We start from the raw sequence: 26,964 nt of genomic DNA, 5'->3' as shown, positions 1-26,964 counted from the left end.
CTACGGAGACTGAGCCAAAACAAGACAATGACAGCGCAGAGCACAGGGACGGCACTGGTAACTTCAAAAGAAAGTGCCCTCAAAGTTGCTGAACGATGTGACGAAAATACACTGTTTACATTTAAAATAGTTTTTAAAAACAGTCGCCGTTATTACCACAACCTGAAGTTCTCGGAGTGTCCGAGTATGAATATGCAGGCGGTAATAGTTCGAGCAACTCACTGCACTCACCGGCGCCAGTCCAAGTCTCCGTCAGGCAGAGGCAATCCAAGTCATTGGAAAGAAATAGCTCCCTCAGGATAAACGATTTGTTCGTCAACAACCGGGCGTTCAACAACGCTATCCTTGTGGGAGCAGCAGCAGGTGCGCGTAACCTACGATCGGCAAGCCCTGGGAAGCTCCTTGAGAAGCTGGCGATCCACCTCGCGTCCGATGAAGCGTGCAGGTCGGCAGCACAGCCGAAACTCCTCGGCGTATCCGATGATAGCGATCAAGCAGGAGCCAAAGGGGTCCCGAGCGCGCCACAGTGGAGTACATCCATGTGTCCGGGAGCGAGCAGGGGATGACGCATGCACCGGCTCCCTCTTCAGCCTCGGCAGCTGGCCACCATGTTTGCTGCGGCGCCGCCGCTTCCGTCGTGTGGACGCGGAAAAGGTCTGCCACGATGTCAGCAGGCCGAATCTCCAACGCCACACCACAAGTCCAACAAAGTTTGTCGATCATACACCAGCAGAGAGTCCGTGTATGAGGCACCAATCGCCAAAACCAGTAAAATGAGCCGAATTGTGAGGAGGGTCGCCGAACACACTGGCGCACACCGTACGCCATCTTGACAAAAAATGTTTATTGTAAAATGTAGAAAGTTGATCATATTGACTTCAAAAGTCATCATTAAATAAAACAAACATACCCTTAAACAATCGTTATCATGAATTGTTGGTTGATAATTCAATACATTTTATTTTTGTTAATACATCTGTTTTTTCGGTAGTGACTGCAGAATTCTGGTAGTGACCATACTTTGCTGCTGATTTAGCAATACTTTGTGTGAGGGTAGCAATGTAATCACTTAACTAGTTTTGCTATATTTTAACTTTTAACAGGCATTACAACCAATGAAACATTAATTTATCCTTTTTCTACTGCTTTGTGCTGTACTCAGGGTCGCAGGGGTTTGGAGTTGATCGAAGCCGACGTAGGGCAAAAGCAGGGACTGGTCACCTGTCCATCTGATTGGACACTTCATCATTGAAAAACTGTGATTTCACCTTTTATCAGGGTGACCATAAGTCCCGATTTCCGCGGGACTGTCCCGCATTTTAATGATTTTTGATGCGTCGCGCAAATTGACTCGCTGTCCCGCATGTCTGATCGGCAGGCACCAATTTTCAAACGTGCGTCTAAAATCTTGCTTTTTATTAAACGCCTGTGTGAGGAGAGCATACAACACACGGTGGAGGCTATTATGGGGGCGGGTCTCGGGCTGTGTGTTCGAGGGGTGTGGGGTTGTTTGGTGTATGGTGTTCGGGCTGGTGTGACTGTGACTGTGAGAGGCAGGGGTATGCTGTCAATCAAACAGCCGGGCGCACAAGCAGGCAATACTGTAGTTGTTTTTAAAGATACACGTACAAAAAACAAGCATTCTAGTGACGCGTTCCAGAAATTTGTGATGATTTAATGAAAATGGAGGACTCTTAAGGAAAGTAAGAAGACTGCAAAGAAAATGAAATACAGTTACAACAAGGTCTGGGGACTCATTGTCCGTGGGTGAAGCCAGATAAAGTCAGATAAAGCTTTCTGTGAACTTTGCGGCTGCTGTTGCTGTTATGGAGAAAACTGAAAGACTTTAGTTGTGATGGACATAACCTAAAGTGTTTCATCAGTGCTTTCCTTGCTTCCGGAAGTGCTGCTATGGTGGACATGTTTGTTTACAACTGAATTTATTGTACTTACAGTATTGTTATCTCCTGACTATTTTTGATATTCTTCTTGTTTTATTTTCATTTTATGCTGTGGCTTTTTAATTTGAAAATAATGTGAATTGCAGTAGTTGTAGTAGCCTGTGTATGTTAGGATTTGTTTTGTTTGATTTGGACTTCGTTACTGTAGTAAATTGTTACTGCACTTCATATGTTGACTTGAGATTTGACAAGGATCTATTGTGTGAGTGTGACTATTGTTAAAGTGCATCTACCTCAAGATATCATGAGACTGACTAATTAGGCACATTCTGGCTCCGCCCCTCGATATTAATGTCTCAGAGATTGACCTTTTTACTAGCAGTTTCTGTTGTATTTTTGTAACTGCAGATAATTTCAACTGCAATTCTGTGTTCTGTGTTTTTATTTGTAGATCTATAATTGTTATTTTGTTAAAGTTTATTATATTATATGTTACTGAACAGTTGACAAGCTGTGCCATATGCATTTTTGGTGTCCGTCGCGAGTGCCAGCTGCGTCCCACATTGTCCCCCACAAGCATACTCCCTGTCCCACATCTGGTGAGTTTGGATCTGGTCACTCTACCTTCCATATGAAAATTTGTTTGGATTGACAAACATTTTTGTCTCATACATTTTACAAAACAAAAAATTCCCCAGGCAGACTGTGCTTAACAAGCATAAAAGTACATAATGGAAAGGAAGAAGGAAAGCTTATCTTAACAGATAGCTTCCTTGATTGCAAAGAACAGATTACTATAAGCATTACATGTTTTAACTGGTTGTGCCTTTATCAGTTGCTATGGTCCTTTTATGCTTTGTTTTTTTATTATGACATACAGGCCTGATGTTTGACAGTTTATTAGCTTGAGTTATTCAGTGACACCTACGTCTAACTTTCTTCCAGTCAGGATGCAAGTTTTCTCCCAGTCAGAATTCCTCCAGTCCTGGTCTCTGTGGTTACTTTGTATTTTCGTTGATAAACACTTTTACTTTTCAACTTCCGTGTCACCTCTGCTATTGGGCCCAAATCCCGCTCCTCACGTGACATTGCAATTATATTTTTTGCAATTAACATTTGCAAAGTACTAAAACATGAAATGCTGTGACCTGTACAGGAAAGGTGCATCTCTCAAGTTAGACTCCGCTTTAAAAGCATAAAAAAACAATAGAAAAGGAAAATAAATATTTTTTTTTCTTTTTAAAGTGATAAGTTTGCAGATTGCTGAAAAAATGTATAAAACCTATTCAAAGATTGTTTCTTGCACAGTGATGCAAGCACAGCAGGGCAGTTTGGACATGGATCTGTCACTTTTTCGGGGGCTCGATTCAACTTCGGCGCTGGTATCTGACCACCTTCACTAGAGGTGCTATGTGGTGAGGAAACCCGGCAAAACATCTCCATCGCTCTCTGTTTTTTTAGAGACATCCGGTGGTCTTGTCTTTTCCTCCATGCTCTTCTGACTTTCCTTTGCTCTCTGCTGGATAAATCGTTGATAGACTTCAACTTGCGGCACGGTGGTCGACTGGTTAGCACGTCCGCCTCACAGTTCAGAGGTTGTGGGTTCGATCCCGGCCTCCCTGTGTGGAGTTTGCATGTTCTCCCCGTGCCAGCGTGGGTTTTCTCCGGGTATTCCGGTTTCCTCCCACATTCCAAAAACATGCATGGTAAGTTGAGTGGACTCAACTGGATGAATTTTTCTATCAAAATAATGAATTAAAGTTGAGCAGGTATTATCAGGAGATTTGAGTGGGAAGTGCTTATGTTATACTGAAAAGTCCTTCCAGGTCACACGTGAGCCGAGCAAGGCTCATGGATTGCTTATGGGGAACATAAACTCCTTTATTGATTGATTTATTTTTATTTATTTATTCATGCCAATGGAACCCTGAAAATGTAACTTCATGCAACACAATATGAAGAGTCAACTTAACAATAACATACTGAAAGTGATCAGCAAGAAAAGAAAACAAAAGTTGTAGACCAAACAAGCGTCCCTTTTTATCAGCTGAAGGGGAACAGGGAGACACAGTGAAATGGCAACTGGGTGGCGGTCAGGAAAAGAGACAAACTGGGGTTTGGGAGACGGTTGGTTTGGAGAGAAACAAACATAGGGACGGAGGGCCAATCAGGGCCTCTGTGCTTTTTTTTTTTCATCGAGCATTGTCTGCCACCATTTTAAGATGGTCCGCCATTTCACTTAACTATGACTCAGCACAAATTTCACTACCTCATATCAACGTTTGCATAAGTATACTGTATGCTTCCTTTCACTATTTTTGGCATCCTTTTACAATTCTTCCAGTTTCTCCACTCGTCCAAGGCAGTGGTCCATCCAATCACACCCACAAAATACCAATGGAGCCATGACTTTTACGTAGTTTTACTTAAAAAAGTTGCTTGACGGCTCATTGGAGGAATCCAAATAATTTGCATATTTTGCACAGTCAAATTTAAATACCATATTAGTTCATAGTATAGTACATCTTTGGTGTATCGTTCAACTGTTGTATTTTACAGGAAAATAATCGTATTCAAGGATCAAAGAAAGCTATTAGAACAGTCTTTGAATCGAAATATACTTTAAGTTTTTTTCCCACATTAATTCCAAGATTTTACTCAAGTATCTATATGTATATGTATATACATATATATACATAGAGAGAGTGAGAGAGAGAGAGAGAGAGAGAGAGAGAGAGAGAGAGAGAGAGAGAGAGAGAGCCCTCCTGCTGTTCGTCTCTCCGCCGTTTTGTCCAGCCAGAAAAAAACTAGTTATCACCTAAAGGCTGGTCTGCCCATGACTTGGAACTGTTTCCGACTACCAACTTCAAACTACCACTCCTCCCTCACTTGGAGCTTTATGCACCTTTAAGGACCTCGGAAGCCTTGCCGCATTTCAAGGAGACGCATTTAGTCCGGCCCTCAGTCTCGTAACATAGGGAAAACGTCACTTGTTAAATTGTCATTGTATAGTTGATAGGAATTTTCCAAATTCATTTATCTATTGCACATATGTTTTCATGTTACCTCTTTGGATTTCAACAGCACCAATCTTAATTTTAACATTTTTTGGGAATTTCCTGTTTTTCACTTTGTTTTACTAAAATTTTGTGGTATCTTATTAATATCAACACATTCATTAATAAAATTCTCCTTAACTCCGTTTATCCAAAACTTTGCTATCATGTCATATGATAAAGTATTTCTGCCCGTCCAGCAGTTATCGGGATCCAATTAAAAGCTGCATTATTATTCTCCATCCATCCATTATCTTTACCACTTATCCTCACAAGGGTCGCGGGCGTGCGGGTAGTAGGCGGGGGACACCCTGAATTGGTTGCCAGCCAATCGCAGAGCACACAGAGACAAACAAACAGTCACACTCACAATCACACCTAGGGGCAATTTAGATTGTCCAATCAACCTACCATGCATGTTTTTGAAATGTAGAAGGAAACCGGAGTACCCGGAGAAAAAGCATGCAGGCACGGAAAGAACATGCAAATTCCACAAAGGAAGGCCCGTGCCGGATTTGAGCTGCTGCCGAGCATTATTATTAAATTATAGGAATGATTATGAACACACTGATAGTTGATCTATCTACATAAATTATGTATTAGTCATTTTGTTTCAAGTTTCAAGTAATTTCCGTGACTATTGCGTTTTCTAAATAACTCTCTTTAATGGGAATGTGCCAGCAACGTTTGGCCAATGTGTGAATCTAATGCTGAGTTTGTCATATCATAGATGGAGATGCGCCCAAAGCAGAGAATGTACGTTGGGTATCTCTGGATTTTAAAACTCTGCTCATGTGGACTGCAACGCCATCAAACTACACGTTCACTGTCCAGTACTCTTGGTGAGTCAGCACACACAGACATATGTAGACTCACAGGTATGTCACACATGCAGGCACACGCACACACACACACACACACCCATACACACACACCCACCCCCGCACGCATGCACACACACGCACATGAACAGAGGCACAAAAGCACTAATGCACTTCTGGAATTGATTGCATTGCCATGTTTTTATATTATTGCATAGAAATTGACATTTTAATATGGATTAGGGTTTTAATCTGTGTCCGTCCATCTTTGTGTCCGTCCATCCATCTTGCTCATATGCGTGGTCAGGTTGCAGGGGTAGCAACCTAAGTGGGAAAGCCCAGACTTCCCTCTCCCCAGTCAATTCGTCCAGCTCTTCTAGGGGGATCGCGAAGCATTCCCAAGCCAGCCAAGAGAGATAGGGCTCTGCTCTGCTGTGAGGAGGCAGGTTTCTTGCTGTATCTTGCAGCATTTGAAAAAAAGGTTTGTTTGCGCTCTTGTGGGTGTGAACACAACAGACTTAATTCCCCGCCACCTAGATTGGCTCGTCTTATTTCCGTTAAATGGAGTGCACGAGGGGCACACTGACAGTCCTTGACATGGCTGAAGAAGAAACTGATTTGGGGCAGCAAGCCTCAGTGGTAGAGTGGCCATCTCCCAACCCAGAGGTTGGGGGTTGGATCCACGGCCATTTGACCATGTCGAAGTGTCCTTGAGCAAAATACTGAACTCCCAGTTCCTTTTGACGCTGCGTCATGTCAGATTCCATTTACCCGCAGGATTATCGGGAAAAATCCTGACCGACTACGCCATTCAACGGGTCTTACTTTCCCCTTAACCCTCGCTCGTTCCAACGCAAATGCGCGAGGGGACGGGAGAGTTTTGTAGCCGGTGTCGAGAGGAATTCGCCTAGGTTGCTAACTGCCTTTAGATTTGTATAGCCAATCCGATTCTCAGTCATTAAATTATTCTTAATGAGTAACAGAATTAAGGATTACTAACACGACTACTATACTTTTACGGCAGCTTCCTACTCATTTTGAATCGTTGCATTTGTTATTGACCTAGGAAGTTCAACATATGTTAATCCGTACGGATTTGTTTTAAATCTAGCCGGAGTAAGCTATTTAATTAATTTTATAGGATGGTAATGAGACCTTTTATCATTAAGGTCTTAGCCGTTCATTCAACAAAGGTTACGTGGTGTAAATTAGTGATGGCCATAAAAGTTCTTTTAAGTGAACTGAATCATTACAATCAGTTCGTAAAAAAGAATCGTTCAAAAGAATCGTTCAAAAGAATAGTTCACCGAATCATTCAGCCCCGCATTCCCCGCCCCCTACTATGGATTTTCTCCCCGAAAAAAATAAAATAAAATAAATCTCTCTCTCTCTCTCTCTCTCTCTTGTTCTCTATACATATATAAAATTGTCCACACCTGATGTTCTACTTATTATAATTGGTGCGTTTGGATTATCGTTGCTAACAAAAACCTATGCGTTTGCATTGATGTACTATAACCATGTCAGTCAAAAGTCATATTCGTGTTTGGTGATAATGCACCGGACTTTCAAAAAAAAAAAAAAAACACACAAAAAAACATTTAAACATATTTAAAACCATTATAATTGTGGTTATAATAACGGTGATAAATACTAACAACAATAATAATCACAGTAGACACTATGCCTACATATATAAACATTTGTTATTTTGGAGGACATAACACACGGCCAACACGCGCCTGGTGTATTTTTGTTTTCGAGTGTTACGAAGTGCAGGCTTGTCAAATGAAGCGGATGACTATATGTCTGGTTAAACGTTCTGTTGCGCTGAAATAAAAACAAGAATTAATAAAACACTCGAGCACCAAACAAGATTTGAAATAAAAGTACAAATTAATGGCAAACCAACATTATGATGATTGCACCACATTATAATTGCAGTAGACAGAGAGGATAATAATATTTAAGTGCACATATGTGTATTGTAATAAATGTTTTCAAATAAAGTTGTCCCATCTCCACAACAACGTCATCCCCCAGCTGCTGCAGACCGGGGCGCCTCATCACGATCTGGCGAGGGACTAAGTTTGTCAGAGCTCCTATTTGTTTTCATGCGCTTGCCCTCGGTACTTGGATGGGCTTAACATTAGCCGTTAGCTTGGAGAAACAGATGCCAAAGAAAGCTTGTCCCCGCGAGCACGAAAGGAGTGGTGTTGGTGAGTGGTTCCTTCCTTGGCGAATCGCGAATCATTCATAGCAAAACTCAGTTCACTCATTGCATGGATGGAGTTCTCCTTCGCTTGAACAAGAAATGGCAGCGACACATCACTGATCCCCACTGCGACACGTTCACTCACCGAATCGTTGGTGAACGGGAAATGACATCACTGATTCCTTCGTGAAGGCATCTTACATCTGACGTTGGCTGCTGATTGGTCAATCGCGAAGATTGACAACATGCGCGTGGCTGAGCTCAAATGAACTGAGAAAAGAACGAATCACTTCAGGAAGTGATCCATTCACTCACGTTCACTGAAAAGATTCGTTCTTTTTGAACGAATCGTTCGAGAACGGCCAAACACTATCCATCCATCCATTATCTGTACCGCTTCTCCTCACAAGGGTCGCGGGGCGTGCTGGAGCCTATCCCAGCTGTCTTTGGGCAGTAGGCGGGGGACACCCTGAACTGGTTGCCAGCCAATCGCAGGGCACACAGAGACAAACATCCGCACTCACAATCACACCTAGGGGCAATTTAGAGTATCCAATCAACTTACCATGCATGTTTTTGGGATGTGGGAGCAAACCGGAGTGCCCGGAGAAAACCCACGCAGGCACGGGGAGAACATGCAAACTCCACACAGGGAGGCCGGAGCCGGGATCGAACCGACGACCTCTGAACTGTGAGGCGGACGTGCTAACCAGTCGACCACCGTGCCGCCGGCCCAACACTAGTGTAAATAAATTAAATCAATAGAATGACATGAATAGTTTTAAGATAAGTTTATGAAATTTAATTTAATAATATAAATAATCAAACAATAATTCCTTATCAGCCATCGATTCCTTAAAAGGAGAATACAGTCAATAAGCAAGAACATTGGATGATTATAAGTTTTATTACACGATATGAGTTTAATTCAGTCATAAAAGTAATAATGATGATTTCCTTAATAGTATAGGATGAAATGTAAAATCAAAAATTAATGTTAAAGGCAGGTATAACATTGGATAAAAAGATAAAACAAGAAATTATAGTGATAATTGGAAAATTGAATAAAAATGACTAAATAGTAGTCTTAAATTAAGTGAGCTCTCAAGAGTGATCAAGTCTTAAGTCTTAAGCCCCAAACCTGATTAAAATAAGGAACTATTGGGAAGTAAGAAACTCAAATGCTCGACTGGCCAATTTCCTACGCGCGTGATATAAAGTGAATTCTGTTCAGTTACCTTATTGAAGCAGTATTTTGGTTATGTCCAAAAAAGAGGAGAAATAATCCTTCTTGCTTGGGAGTTGGAAAAGTGTCCCAAAAAAAATGCAAAATTGTCTCCTCATCAAAGCATCTTCTTGTAACCGCGGCAGGGGGAAAGAAAAAGGCATGGAGCCTTTGTGGCTCCCTCTTTTAGTCTCTGATTTTGGGAGGCTCTTACATTAACTGCGCATGTGCTAAAGCTTTTTTTACTGAGAAAAACATAGTTTTAGGCGTTGTCTCTTCAGCTAACCATGCATGCGTCAAAGTTGTTTTTATCAGTGGCTTTGATGAGGTAGTGAGGTGTTTCTCCATCATCTTCCCAAAAGTCTGTGTTGGTTTGATCATTCTTTGTATATAGGTCCCTTTTTGCCTCACTTAGCATAGGTAACTAGGGGAATAAGGGAAAAACATTTGCATAGGGGGCGGCACGGTGGTCGACTGGTTAGCACGTCCGCCTCACAGTTCAGAGGTCGTGGGTTCGATCCCGGCTCCGGCCTCCCTGTGTGGAGTTTGCATGTTCTCCCCGTGCCTGCGTGGGTTTCCTCCGGGTACTCCGGTTTCCTCCCACATTCCAAAAACATGCATGGTAAGTTGATTGGACTCTCTAAATTGCCCCTAGGTGTGATTGTGAGTGCGGATGTTTGTCTCTGTGTGCCCTGCGATTGGCTGGCAACCAGTTCAGGGTGTCCCCCGCCTACTGCCCAAAGACAGCTGGGATAGGCTCCAGCACGCCCCGCGACCCTTGTGAGAATAAGCGGTACAGATAATGGATGGATGGCATTTGCATAGGTATCAAACGAATAATTGTAAGGGCATTGACTTGGTATGTTTATTTTACTAGGTTATATGCTTATAAACTTTGAACAGAATTGTCCGAGCTGGGAAGTGTGTAGTAGTCAAATGATTAATGTCGAGCGTTTAAAATATGGAATTGCACATTGGGCATTTTACTCCCTATGGTCCTAGGGCTTTAACCAATATAGATTTACACCATCATTTCACCTTGACATGACACACCACATGACATCAGTCTGTGAATGAGGAAACAGTGCTAAGAGCGCTTTGAGTACCGAAGGCAGAAAAGCGCTATACAAGTGAAAGTCCATTCACCATTTGCTTGCAAGTAGGTGGATGATCGTACCCTGATAGCTAATCCAGCTCATCTCGCTAATGTTTATTAGGGCCTGAGCAGCGACCGCTGCGAGGTCCCTATTGTTTTTGTAGAAATTATTATTATTAGGGCCCGAGCAGCGAACCGCTGCGAGATCCCTATTGTTTCTGTAGGGATTATTATTATTATTATTATTAGGGCCCGAGCACCGACCGCTGCAAGGTCCCTATTGTCATGTCATCTTCCAAACCGCTTATCCTATACAGGGTCGCGGGGAGTTGCTGGAGCCTATCCCAGCCGTCAATGGGCGAAGGCAGACTACACCCCGAACTGGTCGCCAGCCAGTCGCAGGGCACACATAGACACTGTCACTGAGCGGGAATCGATCCCACGCTGCCCGCACACAACTCAGGCGTGTGTACCACTACACTATCAGTGGACCTGGTCCCTATTGTTTTTGTAGAAATTATTATTATTATTAGGGCCCGAGCAGCAACCGCTGCGAGGTCCCTATTGTTTTTATAGAAATTATTATTATTATTATAATTATTATTATTATTTGTTTAGTTGTTTTTTTTCTTTTTTCTCTGCGTTCGATCGCATTTTTGACCCCCTAAACATGTACGCAAACTCACCAAACTTTGCAGTCTCATCAGGCCTGATGAAAAATTGGATATTTTAAAGTTGCCGTAAACGACGCAAACGAAATGGCGCTGCAGCGCCACCGAGAGTAGGAAAACAAAATGGAATTGCAGCCCGTTCGAACTAGGCCTACGAAAATTGGCAGGCACGTGTAGCCCCCTCAAGACATACAAAAAAGTCCATTACAGCCAAAGTCTAACATGTAGAGGAAGTGAGCTATTCATTTTTTTTAATGTCCAATTTTGGACCATTTTTGGACATTTACAGGGTGCATACTTTTGCACCCATGTCCCAGAGGATTCATACGATTGACTTCAAACTTCGGATATATCATCTTAAGACCTGGGGCAACACCTCCCACACATTTTTGTGAGTTTTCGATAAACTATATGACGGGGCCAAGGCATAAAATTTGGTGTACATTTTTTCCTTCGCCATACAGGAGAAAAACCTTAATAACTCCCCTGCAAATGCTCCAAAAAGTCACATATTTCAACCGTATGTAAAGAGGTGCGACCTAAAGACATCTATGTAATAATATTCCGATATACATATAGCGCCACCTAATGGCGACAAAAATGGTCATTTTTTACATTTCTATTTACTGCACGGAGCCCGTTGAACGAATTCCACTAAAAAATTGTTAGAAAAGCCTCAAGATGTTGATCTTACTCTACGCCGAATATTGTGACTTTTCGGCGAAGGGCGTGGCCTTGACGGTGGTGCAAAGCCTGATTATTAAACATGACAATAAATACAGTTTTAACTTGACCCAGGGCATCCAAACTTATCGAAATTGTTACTATTTGATGATAGCCAAGGGCTGAAGACATCTTCGAACTTATTTTTCAATGTAGTGGTAGCGCCATCTAGTGGCTGAAGGAAATACATGTTTTTCTTTTTTGATGTTTTTATCCTAGCAGGTTAACCGGGTCCACCTCATCTTTGTACGGAAGAGTGATTAGGACTTCCTAATATTAAAATACAAAATTTGTGATTTTTCGTGAAAAGCTGTTGCCATGGCAACGCGCACTTCGCCAAAAAAAACAACACTCATTTTGAGGGTCTGAACATGCTCGAAATCTCATGAAACTTTGCACATACATCAGGCCTGGCCAAAATATCAATATTTTTTTATTTTTTTGTGTAATTTGTAAAAAATTGCTCGCTAACACCCCCTAGAAATGTTTAAAAATCAGCCCCGGTTGTACGTTTCTTCGAGATCTACAAAAAATTGGTGGTATATGTAACAGTTCAAGACCTACAAAAAAGTCTCTTGGAGCCATATGCTAAACCAAACAGGAAGTCGGCCATTTTGAATTAAGTTTAAAGTATGAATATGCTCTAATTACAGTATCTGCTGGAACTTGACCCACATGATAATTTCTTCTAAAACCCGACTAACATTTGATAAAAGTTGAAGCATGAAGACATCTCCGAACTTATTTTTCATTGTAGTGGTAGCGCCACCTACTGGCTAAAGGAAGTACATGTTTTATTCTTTGATCTTTTTCTCCTCGCAGGTTAACCAGGTCGACCTCAGAATTGCTCGGAAGACTCTGTAGACCTTCCTGATGTTAAACTACGATATTTGTGATTTATCATAAAAAGCTGTCACCATGGCAACGGGCAGTTTGCAAATAAAACTACGCTGATTTTGACTGTCTAAACATGTATGAAATCTCACAAAACTGTGCATACACATCAGGCCTGGTGAAATCATTTTTTTTTTTTGTTTTACGTCGCAAATCTTTAAAAAATGGCTCGCTAGCGCCCCCTATAATTTTTTTAAAATCAGCCCCGGTTAATGTTTCACGTATATCTACGAAAATTTGGTGGTATATCTACCAGGTCAACACCTACAAAAAAGTCTCTTGGAGCTATGTGCTAAACCTAAGAGGAAGTCCGCCATTTTGAATTTACTTTACAATTCGACGTCACATTGACTTTTGACTTTAAAAGCAGCTGTAATGTGATCAACATGATAATATCGTGTCAAAATTTCACACATTTGATGAGAGTCTACACCTGAAGACATGTACGAACTAACTTTTCATCGTAGTGGGAGTACCACCTACTGGCTAAATGAAGTACATGTTTTATTCTTTCATGTTTCTCTCCTGGCAGGTTAGCCAGATCTCCCTCATATTTGCTCGAAAGCGTGTTTAGGCCTTCAAGATGTTAAAACACGAAGTTTGAGATTTTTTGCAAAAACTGTTGCCAGGGTAACGCCCAGTTTGCCAATAACACAATGCTGATTTTGATAATGTAAACATCCACGAAAACTCATGAAATTTTGCACACATAGAAGGCTTGGTAAAGTAATCAATAATTAATTATTCAATCGTGCAATCTTTAAAAGGTGTCTCGCTACCGCCCCCTAGAAAATTTATAAAAAGTGGCCCCGGTTGCACGGTTCACCTACATCTACGAAAATTTGATAGTATATAAAACAGAAAGAGACCTACAAAAAAAACTCTTGGTGCCATATGCTAAACCAAAGAGGAAGTCCGCCATTTTGAATTTACTTTAAAGTTTGGACTCACCTTGACTACAAAAGCTGCTATAACTTTATCCACGTGATAATTTCGATAATTCAATTCCGATGTGGCGGCACGGTGGTCGACTGGTTAGCACGCCCGCCTCACAGTTCAGAGGTCGTGGGTTCGATCCCGGCTCCGGCCTCCCTGTGTGGAGATTGCATGTTCTTCCGTGCCTGCGTGGGTTTTCTCCGGGTACTCCGGTTTCCTCCCACATTCCAAAAACATGCATGGTAAGTTGATTGGACACTCTAAATTGCCCCTAGGTGTGATTGTGAGTCCGGATGTTTGTCTCTGTGTGCCCTTGATTGGCTGGCAACCAATTCAGGGTGTCCCCCGCCTACTGCCCAAAGACAGCTGGGATAGGCTCCAGCACGCCCCGCGACCCTTGTGAGGATAAGTGGTACAGATAATGGATGGAATTCCGATGTGTGAGCATCCCAACGTGCCAGTACCCCAACGTTGCCAGGGCTGCGAGGGCTCTTTATAGCTGCTTGCAGCTCTAGTTATTATAATTTGTTTTTTTTCTGACCAAATGATCGCATTTTTCAACCCCTAAACATACAGTTTTCTATGAAACTAACTTGTCATCGTAGTGGGAGCGCCACCTACTGGCTAAATGAAGTACATGTTTTATTCGTTCATGTTTTTCTCGTGGCAGGTCAGCCAGATATCCCTCGTATTTGCTCGGAAGAGTGTTTAGGCCTTTGATGTTAAACACGAAGTTTGAGATTTTTCGCAAAAAGCTGTTGCCATGGTAACGCCCACTTTGCCAATAACACAATGCTGATTTTGAGAATGTAAACATGCACGAAAACTCATGAAAGTTTGCACACATAGAAGGCCTGGTAAATTAATCAATAATTAATTATTCAATAGTGCAATGTTTAAAAGATGGCTTGCTACCGCCCCCTAGAAAATTTATAAAAAGTGGCCCTGGTTGCACGCTTCAAGTACATCTACGAAAATTTGCTAGTATATGAAACAGGAAGAGACCTACAAAAAAGCCTCATGGTGTCATATGCTAAACCTAAGAGGAAGTCTGCCATTTTGAATTTACTTTAGAGTTTGGACTCACCTTGACTACAAAAGCTGTTGTAACTTGATCCACATGATAATTTCGATTATTCGGTATCCTCAACCTACATTGAAAACATCTGCTAAAATGAATGAAAAAAAAATATTACGTGCATGACAGGAAATTGATGCTATGTTATGTGTTATGTATATCAGGGACGACAGTGACTGGATGAGAAGTCCAAACTGCATCCAAATAGCAGAGACAGAGTGTGATCTGTCCAACGAACTTGAACCCCTCCACACGTATGTACCACATAAACAGAACTCTATGTTGCAATAACAGGATTCTTTAAGCATTATTCAAGCTTTATTTTGAGCTGTATTGTTTTAATGGGGAAGTTGACCCAAAATTCTGCTTTTCAATAATATGTTTATGCAATGCCACTAGTCTAAACACACAACTGTTTTCTGAATTTGGTCGTTTGAGATTCGCAAGATGATGCCATTTTCAGTTGTTAGCAAGCTGAGGTAAAAACAGGTGGATTTTGCTGCTTACTTCATATTCCAACTCAATATTAATCAGAATACAGTGTTTAGGCTAGTGGTGGTACACATAACACATTATTGTCAAGACAAATTGAGGGTTTTCATCCTCTTTAAGGTTCTATGACTCATGCCATCATGACGCAAATCATATTGTGTCAGTTTTTATTTGCTTCATCACCCTTTTGGGCCTGTTGTGATGTGCAGCATATCATTGCATAACTTCACACAATACGCATATTAGCAAAGCATAATTGCCCAAATCATAGCTCAATGTTTTTTGAAAACAAAAAAACCCCACAATTTTTATAAAATGCATTGGAATTTTTTTTTAATTGATATTGTAACAAAACACCCAACCAGATGTGTGAAAAAGTCAGCAAAAGGGAAAAGACATTAATTGCGAAAGAAATAAAAGCGACTTGAGTTGCAGAATGTGACTTAGGGGATTTTGTCTCTTACATATAAATGCAAACCTAACCTAACCACCATTGTTTTACTCTCCTAATTGTAATCACATTAACCAAGCTCTTTCTTCGAGTTTAACCTTAACCAGTTTTCCTTTTCCACCCTTAATAAAGTGCACTTGATTTAGTTGAACATTGGCAGTTATATAATAGGTCTGTAAAATTTATGTAATGCATTAAAATTCACCCTCCGGGTAAACTGTAGTGATTCAATGCGTTTTTTATTATTACATTCAGCACATTTTAATGATTCCCATTTTTTATGGGCATGGCCTGCTTTTTTTCATCTCAGCCTGTCAACGTCATTGACGGAAGGAAAAAAACATGGCAATATTTTTTTCCTGGCTAGTTTTTTCACGTTCTGTTGTCACCTAGTGTCTGAAAACGGTGACCAATAGCCACCAAAATTCAGAATTTCAAATGCACAGCTTCACAGCTTCACTTCAACCGGTGAAAATGTACAAGCAATCGGCACAATATTTGGGATTTTATTGACATTAAATGTGAACTCCTATGAGAAAAAGCCATTATCACCTCCACAATGATACAGCCAAGATTAGCGGTATGAAATTATCTTATGCATGTTTGAAAATAATTGCATCCTGCTACCCTTGGCTGTATGAGCAGCCGAACGCTAATTGAGCCCCGGGATTCAACGCTGTCGTGGGCCACTGCCGAATGGGACCGTCAGTCGCCGGCTTGCGCTTCTTTTTCCGCCTTTACCGATGAAATGAAGAAGATATTTGACCATCCAGTCCGTGGGAGAGAAGCTGCCAAGCGCCTCATGTCACTGCGTCAGGGCTGCCCAGCATCGCCGAATTCTCTGTAGCATTTTGAGCACTTGCCGCGGAGAGTCACTTTAATGAGGAGGCACTCCAGGACATATTCCGGGGTGCTCTCAGCGACTCCCTCAAAGACGAATTGGCTTCTCGGGATGATTCCCGCTCTCTCGACCAATTAATCAATCTCGCTATCAGACTTGACTGTTGCCTCCGTGAATGGCGAAGAGAGCGCGGATATAGAGCGCGGATCCCAATATCATGGCCCGCCCACTCGCATGGCTGTCACACAGTGGAGTGCCAACGTTGCATTACCTCCTCCAACTGCTACTGTTGCGCCACCCGAAGTTGGGGCATGCTGGCTTCTCAAGGGCAGAGAAGACACGAAGACGGACGTCGAATTTGTGTTTGTATTGTGGAAACGCCGGCCATCAGATTGCAACCTGCCCAGCCCTTTCGTTAAAAGATCAGACTCCCCAATGAGTGAGGAGGCATTGGTGAGTCATGAACCGATCTCCTCTGTTTCTACCCTTTTTAAAATCCCTGTCACTCCCAGTTGGAATAACTTCTCTCTCCCAGTCTGGAAATGGAATGGAAGCAGCTGTGGCTAAAGCCAAACTGTGGCAGGGTTTTTACGGTACTTCCTGAACCTGAATCTCTGAAGAGATGACATGGTACAACATGGAAAATTTGCCAGTAATCTGGGCCAGCCCAAACATCCGTCCATCCATCCATTCTGATCACTTGTTCACTTTCCTATCTGATCGCTTTGTCCTTATGAGGGTCGCGGGCGTGCTGGGGCCTATCCCAGTTGACTTCGGGCAGTAGACGGGGTACACCCTGAACTGGTTGCCATAAGCTTTCATGTTTTTAATGTTGGCAAATTGGGAGAGGAGCCTGATATAATTATATTCAGGCGCTTATAATTATAGTCAGGAGCTCTTCGACAATATTTTGCATCCTGCCTCCTTTAAAAAAAAGAGAAATAGACTCAACATTTTTTTACATTAAATGTAAGCATTGCTCCACATAAAATGGTCACTAAAAGAAAGCAAGAACAAAACAGCAGAGTCACTTTCGAACCGAGATGGGGAAATTCAGATCCAGAAAGTAAAAACCCTGCCACAGTTTGGGCTGAGCTTGTTTATCTGCTGGTTGAGTAGAAGCACCTGTGTCTAAAGCCAAACTGCGGCTGGGCTTTTACTTTCTGAACCTGGATTTCCCCTTTCTGCTAATGGATCAGTGGAAATCACATTGCAAAATGTTGGAGTTCCTCTGTGTACGTGGAATTCATGCTTTTGTAATTTGACAGGACATTTACTGCTGACATCCAAACAGAACCCGACTATAACACCGAATATGGGGTGGAAGAGTTACCTCACACTTATTCACCACCCTTCAACCCTTATGGACAGAGTAAGTATTACTCTTGGCCATACACACACACACGTACACACACCCCCACACACCCCCACACACACACGCACACACACACCCCCCCACACGCACACACACACGCACACCCCTACATGCAGCAGCGCAAATGTGTGTGTGCACGCACGTACATGCACATACACACACGTTGCTTGATGGAGATGAGAGATAGCTGGAGAATACATAAGAGAATATATAAATTATAGAAGCCAGAGAAACACATCATGCATCATTACATAGTCCATATATATTTACTTTTTTATATGAAGGAAATCAATTTTCACTTTAAATTGAATGCTTTTAAATAATTTGTTTTAACATTACCCTTACTCATTTTTATTTTCTGATAATATGCTTTAACTTTTTTAAGCAAAATTTGTTTTTAAATAAATTTGCTACACCATATTCATTCAATGTTATTGACTTCGTACTAGCTAAGTCTGGCATGCAATAGGCGCCATCAGCCCTCGGCTCGACCATTGGCACACTGTGTGGGGCACAGGAGCCAACTGCAAACAGCTATTATCCACGGATATTGCTGTGTTATCAGTAGGTAAATGAGGTAACAGTGTGAAGGGCTTTGAGTACCGAAGGTAGAAAAGTGCTAAACAAGTAACAGCCTATTTCCCAAGACTAAAGGCTAACATCAACTTCATATATATTGAAGGTTATTGAACTTGAAATATTGTTACCAAACACACCCTTAAAGTGTATGAGACACAAAAAAAATCACCCTAAAAGCCCGGATTGGTTTCAAAACTGTGATCTGAGGAATCATGCAAAGAGACCCAACTCTTGATATCAGGTTTTATCAATCGTCCTTTTTATAGTAGTTTAAATTAACTTAAAATTAACATTTCTGTGCATTTATTAGGGGATGAGGTCCAGTGTTTCTCCAGCTCGCACAGCCTCTAATCATACTTAGTAACAGTACACCCCTTCGTAGAGGCTCATTTGCGACAGACAAAACTCTCACTTCAACTTTGATTATGACTGTTATTTTTCTCCTGTTCAGGTGAGATCAGTGCTGCAAATTTCACTGTCGAGGTTGTGGAAGAGGGCAAAGTGAGTGTGACCATCAAAGATCCTCTAACCAGTTTCCATAAATATGGAAGGCAACTCACCATCAGAGACATTCTCAAGAATGACCTCCAGTACAAGATCAGCTATTACAAGTCTGGAAATACAGGAAAGGTAATGGCATTAAAAAGCAAGGGAAGGGAAATGTAATTAAATAGCCACTACTACTAGTCAACTACAGCTAAGGTGACTGCACAATGAAAACGAAAATCCATGATAGTTGAATCTTGCGTTAAATGCAGTCTGTTCAGGAAAGGGTTCCCAAACTTATTTTTTTGTAAGAACATTTTACCGTCGAAAATCTAGGCATCCATTTTGTATATCACACATTCATTGGGGTCGCAGGTGTGCTGAACCCTATCCTAGCTCTGCTCAGGCAAGAGGTGGGATACACCTTCGATCAAGCTTAATATACTTCAGGAAAACTAACAGAAAAACTGAAACAAATATTGGAATAAGAGTGAAATAAAATAAAAATGAAAATTCTTTGAAAAAATAGAAAGCAAAAACTATATCTTAGGTTGATAAAACTAACTACAATTATAGCAAGTATGTCCTTCGTTTTCATCTTTGGCAATATCACACATGAGCTAGAGGACCTTATTTTGGTATTGTTTTATGGCCTTAAAAAAATAAGGGAACTCATTTTAGAATTGTCGTTTACTTTATTACACAATACTTAATGACATTTAAAAAAAAAATCTCTCTGTGTATACAACAAGGGGAAAATGGACATAGAGGAAGATGAATAATCATCATTAAGGGTTTGGGGGTGGTCATCTGGCTAAATGGGGTAGACAGCAGGTCGGCGGTGTGGAGCCCGTCGGCGCCCACCTCTGGCTGAGTCCGGTGTTGGTTGGGTCATTCTGTCACAATGAGGAATGTCTGTCACAAGGAGGACCCAAATGCGAGAGGGCGAGGCAGGACAACAGTTTATGGGATTTTAATGAAATGTGACCGGATACTGATGCTTGGCGTTGTGAAGAGGCTGGGCTTGGTGTGATGACGAGGCTTGGTTTGGCGTGGTTACAAGGCTTGGCTTGCGAGACTTGGCTTGGTGTGGTGACAAGGCTTGGCAAGGCTTGCAAGACTTGGCTTGGTGTGGTGACGAGGCTTGGCTTGGCGTGGTGACAAGGCTTGGCTTGGTGTGATGACGAGGCTTGGTTTGGCGTGGTTACAAGGCTTGGCTTGCGAGACTTGGCTTGGTGTGGTGACGAGCCTTGGCTTGACTTGGCATGGTGACGAGGGTTGGCTTGACTTGACTTGGCGTGGTGACGAGGCTTGGCTTGGCGTGGTGACGAGGTTCAGCTTGGCGTGGTAATGAGGCTGGGCTGGGCTGCGCAACAGGCCCGAAATATAAGACGGCCCTGATTATAAGACGACCCCCTCTTTTTCAAGACTTAAGTTTGAAAAAAGTTTTTTGGAACACCAAATTAATTTTTATACAGAAAATAATTACAGTACATCTGAAACAAATAATTATAAAAATATATATGAGAGAAAAGGCATGTTATTTTGCCTCATTCAAATCTTAATATCTCAACATTTAAATATGTAAACTAAAGTGCAATCATATTAGTAAATTAATGGCTTCTGGTTTTTGAAATGTAAATAAACCAATCTATTGTGAGGGTCACTGATGGTGTAGTGTTACACACGCCTGAGTTGTGTGCGGGCAGCGTGGGATCGGTTCCCGCTCAGTCTGTGTGTCCCCTGCGATGGGCTGGCGACCAGTTCAGGGTGTGGTTCGCCTTTCACCCATTGTCAACTGGGATAGGCTCCAGCACCTCCCCGCGACCCTGTACAGGATAAGCAGTTTGGAAGATGACACATGATGACACAATCTATTGTGATCAAACAACAAAATTGCAATAACTGCATTAACCATCAAAGTGAAGTCTAACCAACTGTAGTCTTGAAACAAATCTGAATAAGGAAAAACATTGCAATAAAATAATGCAAACTGGTTTAACTTGAGAGTAGCTGAGATCTATCATGACAAAACATTACTCCTCACAATAAACAATTATCTGCCTCGCTGTGCTCAGTATCGCTGTCCTTAATCCCATCCTCTGGCTCCTCCCATAGCACGTCATTCTCATGTGACAGGGGTTGCTTTGGTCTGCGGAGTCAAGTTCAGCATTCACTTCAATGATATTTGGTGCCATCAAGCGTCGTGAATGGGTATAATGTCTAGACCCCGAATATAAGACTACCCCCACTTTTTCAGTCTTATTTCAATGCAAAAAACACCGTCTTATATTCGGGCCGATACGGTATATATATATTGCACATCCTAAAATTAATAAAAACAGAACTAAAACAAAGCAAATTGAAGTTATCTGTTCATGGGGTTAAGTTGATGCCAAAGTTTTGTGTGACTTAGGAGGCATATTTTTCCAGAGAATGAATACAAGATTACTTATTATCAGAGCTGGGCAGCAACCCTCCGTCCCAGGTTTCCATCCTGCATATTCAATCAACCCATGTGGTCCCGGCCCGTCCTTCGCCGGCGACAGCCAATCGGCGTCGGTTACATAATTTTTACGTCACACGCAGTGCAGCACGAGCAGACACGCCAGCAAACAAAGAAAAAATATCAAACAAAAACAACTAATACACACACATGCACAGCGTTGTCATCGGTGAAATAAAAATAACATGGGACATGTCATTGTGTCTGGGGGACTGCAAGGTACACCACACCCTTTTATTTTTATTGTTTCCTTACTCGACGGCGTGTCAGGAGTGCGGCACCTGCATGTGACGCGGTATCGGTAAAGTCCGTTCTCGACGGTGGTTGGCTGACTACGACTGACGCGGCACGTGGGTTGATTGAATATGCAGGACGGAAACAGGGGACGGAGGGTCGCTGCCCAGCTTTGCTTATTATGGTAGCAATATTGTTACCAAGAGTACCTGACTGAACTTATTATTATTACTAATAATACTGTATTTTCACATTTTTCATTATAGAGAGACATCATATCTAAGTCCAATAGAGGAGAAGTGTCTGGGTTGGATGTTGGTCAGAGTTACTGCTTCATGGTGGCAGCTTTCATTCCATCCAGATCGAAAGTGTACCAACAAGGAGCCTGGAGCATCCAGCAGTGTACTCCCGGACACAAGAATGTCTTTCAAGGTACAGTACATGCGCTCCTTGGAAACTGCTTGCGTATGCATTGCAAGTCAGTCCCTCTGTCTAACTGTTATCTTCATTTTGCCTCCAGAGCTGAGTCTCGGAGCTTTGGTTGGTGGACTTTTTATCCTGGTAATAGTCCTCATTGTCATCATCACAGTGACAGTTTTATGCTGCAGACGAAGAAACAGGACCACCCAAATATATCAGTCATCTACAGTTGTTTAATTGTTTAATTAATTAGAATATGTGTGTGTAACTACCAGTGTGACCAATTTCACCATAATGTATTTTAAAAAATATATTTTTATGAATACAAAATAGATTTAAGTTCATTTAGCCAAACAGGTCAATAAATAGGAATGTAAATACAGGACAATAAATAAAGAGACTGAAACGGATGTATATAAATAACTGGTGTAAAACATGTTTTCCTAAATATTTTGAGTTGGCTGGATGTGTAGACATTTTATTTTGAAGGTGTATGATGAAATGACCCTGGTCGGCTGAGATTGTACTGTGGGTGTTGTAGAGAAGCGGGAAGACTGATGGAAGCAGGAATGCTCTGTACATCACGGACTTATACTGTACATGAATGGACTATCGATAATCCCCTCGCAGCTGGAGCCAGAGGGCAGCCATTTTACGCTGCCACTGTTCCTGAAAAGCTCAGTTATTTTTTTTGCTGAAAACACTGTTATCAGTGCGTGTTTTAGGCTTGGATCCCTGCATCGAGTAAATAAGCCTCTCAGAGAAACGACCTAACTGTTTGCATCCATCATTCAGAGTATATTATCTCAGTATCGTGAATTGTGAACCTATGCTCTGTACAAAACTTAGGTATACATTTCACAGCCAATGTTTTCCTGATGGGCTTAACATTAATTTCATTGTTCATGGTTCTGACAATATTCATTAATTCATTCATTATCCATACCGCTTATCCTCACAAGGGTGGCGGGTGTGCTGGAGCCTATCCCAGCTGTCTTCGGGCAGTAGGCGGGGGACACCCTGAATTGGTTGCCAGCCAATCGCAGGGCACACAGAGACAAACATCCGCACTCACAATCACACCTAGGGGCAATTTAGAGAGTCCAATCAACTTACCATGCATGTTTCTGGAATGTGGGAGGAAACCGGAGTACCCGAAGAAAACCCATGCAGGCACGAGGAGAACATGCAAACTCCCAGTCTTACCTAAAAAATCACATTCTTACTGATGAAATGTGCTTGTAGCAGTTCTCCTAGACTTTTTTTGATTATATGTACTGTTAACTGTATGCCGTACATGGTGGCATTTTTGCTGTCGAGACAGAAAGTAATTGACAACGGCACAATCAATGTATTGAAATTAGGGGGGTTTAGCGATTGGCAACATAAGATGGCCGCCGGTGGCTTCACTACTCCTGATGGCAAATAAGCGGCATTGTTAGTCCATTCATATATATAAGTCCGTGCCGTACATCAGCAGAGAGATGTATACAATGTGTTCAGGAAGCGTGAAGATTTTCTAGATTTGTATGCTATGTTTCTCGATTACAATATACTTTGGACATGTTATTGACACTCCATGTGTTGTTTGTTGTACAATTAGCCTCAGTGACTCATTCGGGCCTCTCTTGTACTTGTAGTTTTCACAGTGTCTCGTGAATTTATAACGTTATCGGTGAAGAGGGAGAAATCAAGAGGAAAATCTGGACATCTGTCTGAATTGTGGACTTTTTTGCTCGACCAGTGTAGCGACAATGTGTGTGTGCAAAAGTGACCCATATATTATGTTTTAATTTGGGGTCAAGAAAGACAATTCCAAAACTGTAAGCGTCACACCTGTATTGTCACCAATGGGAGCTGGTCGTCCTCTTTGTGTATGACATATTCTACTCCCGTTCTTATTGCATGGAGCCCTATACATTCCATGGCAATCATGTTTACATTGTGGACAGAAAATGCAACTTGGTGGCCACAAAATATGTATAATATGCACACAAAATCCAACATTATGGGTTTATTATTATTCCCATGAGCAACTTAAATTTCTGGCTTGCGAATGGACTGCACATTAGCTAGAAACTGCAATAAACGTCTTTTCTTGGTGACTTATTATTCAATTCTCATCAATCGCCTACAATATCAGGCCTTTCAAAATGTCTTTGCAACTCATCATGAGTCTAAAATGAAATTATAACCAACCGCAGTATCCCATTCCATTGCCTTTTGCCCCATCCTGCACATCTACCTTACGTTAATAGAGAAGGTGTGTTTGATTTCCCAACTATCCAGTGCGAAGCTAGAGCTAATTTGTGGCCACAATTTATTATTTTCTCTGTGTGTTCTTTCGATAGTGTGGCCCCAACCGAGTTCCCCTTCTTCCCTGCCCAAGCCCCGTGTCATGTCTCGGGCTCTAGTATGTACAGTATTGTTAGCCTGTTTGAGTTTCTATTTCACAAAATATGTACAATCTGTTTACCAACTGAAGTTTAAATGCTCTGTGCTAACTACCAACAACAACTTCTGAAGCACTGCCTAAATATTTTAGGTTGATTGAGTAAGAGTAAGAAATTGTGCTGTTATATGTTCATCAGAGATCACAGTTAGAAATGAAATATTTAAGATTCACCAATATGTTCAAAGAATCTCAGTAACATATGTTCTTAAGGTTTTAAGCATTTTATTCATACTGTAATTCTTTCTAATTCCTCAAGCCTCTTTCTCATCGGTGACCATCCATGAGGGGCTTAGGGCCACCTAGCGTCCTCTTTGTGAAATGACAATTACGTTAACAAACTTTTCTTGGTTGCTTATTGATTGAACACTATGATTGAATTTTCATTGATGAAATGTCTAGATAAAACTAACTTTTATTGACCAAAAGTATGCCAATACAATACAACATTAAACGAAAGTTTCTTCTCTTTTTCCAATGCAGTGCACATGAATGAATTCAAAAACATGTCAGTGGTGAACCTAACACCATAGGAAGTTGAAGTGGGTCACTTACACACTTTCATGAAATTACGCACTCTGTGGAGCAAAGTTTAAATGAGCGGGTCCCCTGTCAAATCTAGCGGTGCGCGTATTCTCAGAGAATCTTTTCGTCTTCCACGTTCAGGAAGCTATTATAAGGATTGGCGCCCCTTGAAGGTAAAACATTGTATTGCACATTTTAATTCAATTAACTGCTTCCGCTTGCACCGCTGGCTAGGTTGTGCGATCTAGGGACTGTTGACTTGTGCAGGTGACAGCTCACAAAAACTGCAGTCATTCCAGCCTCAAAATGAAATTAGTTTGACCTTTTTTTCTTTTTGACCACTGTGTGGTTAACCGTTCACTCTCTAAATTAAAAGTGATGCTACATCTGAAAAACAATCACACTTTAAATAGATTTTTATTTTGATGAAAATGAAATTATTTTCATTATTGTAAATTATTACACATTATTGTCACAAACACAACGGTGGTTTATGATTGGATGATCATGAATGCGGAGGTGGAACTCGACTGCAGCGTAATAGGGACAGACCTGCATCTTAGAGAAAATGCACTACAGCAGTGTTTTTCAAACTTTTTTGAGTCAAGGCACATTTCTATCATTGATAAAAAAAAAACGCGGCAAAACACCAGCTGAAATTGTGAGAAAAAGAAGTTTCTTTTAACAATATAAGTGTTATATCGTATATAAGCAATTTTTAACATTGAAGAATGACGCTATATTGTAAAGTCTTGAATAGGAATTAAATAAACACAAAGAAAAAAGTATTTTACAATATTTCATATTGATACTTACTCAGTGTGAAACGTGGGCCTGTTTGGATAGACATGCATCAGTAATTCGCTTACTCCAAACAAAGACAACTAGCTACCTGCTGCAATTGCTACAATGTAGTCACTACATGATTACGCTGCGAGGCGCTAGACCGCACAGGCACACAAATTAGATAATTTCCCACCGCACACCTGACTATATCCCGTGGCACACTGGTGTGCCATGACACAGTGTTTGAAAAACACTGCACTACAGTACCAATAATTTTGTCCATGTGTGCAGAGTGTTTGAATTTACGGATGGTATCAGACAGGGGTGGGGACGATAATCGTTTTTTGATGCATCGTTCGATGTAATAAAATGATTCTGAATCAATTCATAGGTATTAATAATCGATATTTAAAATATAACGTATTTTCCGGACTATAGGTCGCTCCGGAGTACAAGTCACACCAGCCATAAAATGCTTAATAAAGGGGGGGGAAAAACATATATAAGTCGCACTGGAGTATAAGTCGCATTTTGGGAGGAAATTGTGCGCTTAGTACACATCATTTCCACCGAGCTACGATGGTAACATTTAGCTAACATTCACACATGTAGCATACAAGAAAGTTACTGTAAACTAAGTTCAAACTCACCAAAACAGTTGTAGATTGATTAATTAAGTATTTTATTTATCCCCGACCATGTAGAATGTTTCTAAGTCTCCAAAAGTATTTGTGTATTCGGTTGTAATTATGTCTTCATCTCTTCTGTGCTCGGCTTCTTACGTGTGTGGCTGCATGATGCAATACCCCAGCCAGAGACAGGCAACTGCCTGTTTGTGGTTCATTCTTGTTCAACCATCGTCTGTAAGTAACTTAGAAAATTGTGTGTAATGAGCATGCAAAATTTATATAGGAGCTGAATTGTGGATGAATGTACCTTGTTGTTGACTGAACATACTAATCACTATCGCTACTGCTAATCGCGATCGCTTATCGTTAGCATGTCTGCCTGTTTGTGGTTCATTCTTGTTCAACCATCATCTGAAACTAACTTAGACAGTTGTGTGTAATGACATTCATATACGAGCTGAATTGTGGATGATTGTACGTTGTTGACTGAACATACTAATCGCTATCGCTAATGCTAATCGTGATCGCTAATCGTTAGCAAAGGCTCATCTTGTTCATGTCTATGAAAATAC

At 41.4% G+C, this 26,964-nt stretch overlaps 1 protein-coding gene across 3 annotated transcripts in view; it reads left to right on the top strand.

Annotated features, from left to right (window-relative positions):
- Window positions 1-24,911, top strand: part of LOC147140333 (tissue factor-like) — a 45,718-nt gene extending 20,807 nt beyond the window's left edge. For 2 of the 3 annotated variants that reach the window (XM_086044088.1, XM_086044089.1), the window contains 6 exons: window positions 5,688-5,799; window positions 14,781-14,870; window positions 17,669-17,772; window positions 18,806-18,984; window positions 21,847-22,012; window positions 22,101-24,911. In XM_086044088.1, coding sequence (XP_085900214.1) covers window positions 5,688-5,799; window positions 14,781-14,870; window positions 17,669-17,772; window positions 18,806-18,984; window positions 21,847-22,012; window positions 22,101-22,237 — 788 coding nt within the window. In that variant the 3' untranslated portion in view covers window positions 22,238-24,911. Of the gene's footprint in view, window positions 1-1,526; window positions 3,317-5,687; window positions 5,800-14,780; window positions 14,871-17,668; window positions 17,773-18,805; window positions 18,985-21,846; window positions 22,013-22,100 lie in introns of those variants that run through there. The other variant, XM_086044090.1, reaches the window with a different exon arrangement.
- The last annotated feature ends 2,053 nt before the right edge of the window (window positions 24,912-26,964 follow it).

The sequence above is a fragment of the Filicampus tigris genome, chromosome 10 (assembly GCF_054856515.1).
Source record: "Filicampus tigris isolate MCC_2025a chromosome 10, RoL_Ftig_1.0, whole genome shotgun sequence".
In the NCBI taxonomy this organism is placed as follows: Eukaryota; Metazoa; Chordata; class Actinopteri; order Syngnathiformes; family Syngnathidae; genus Filicampus; species Filicampus tigris.
Note: the sequence above shows the minus strand (reverse complement) of the source record. Positions and strands in the feature narration are given on the sequence as shown.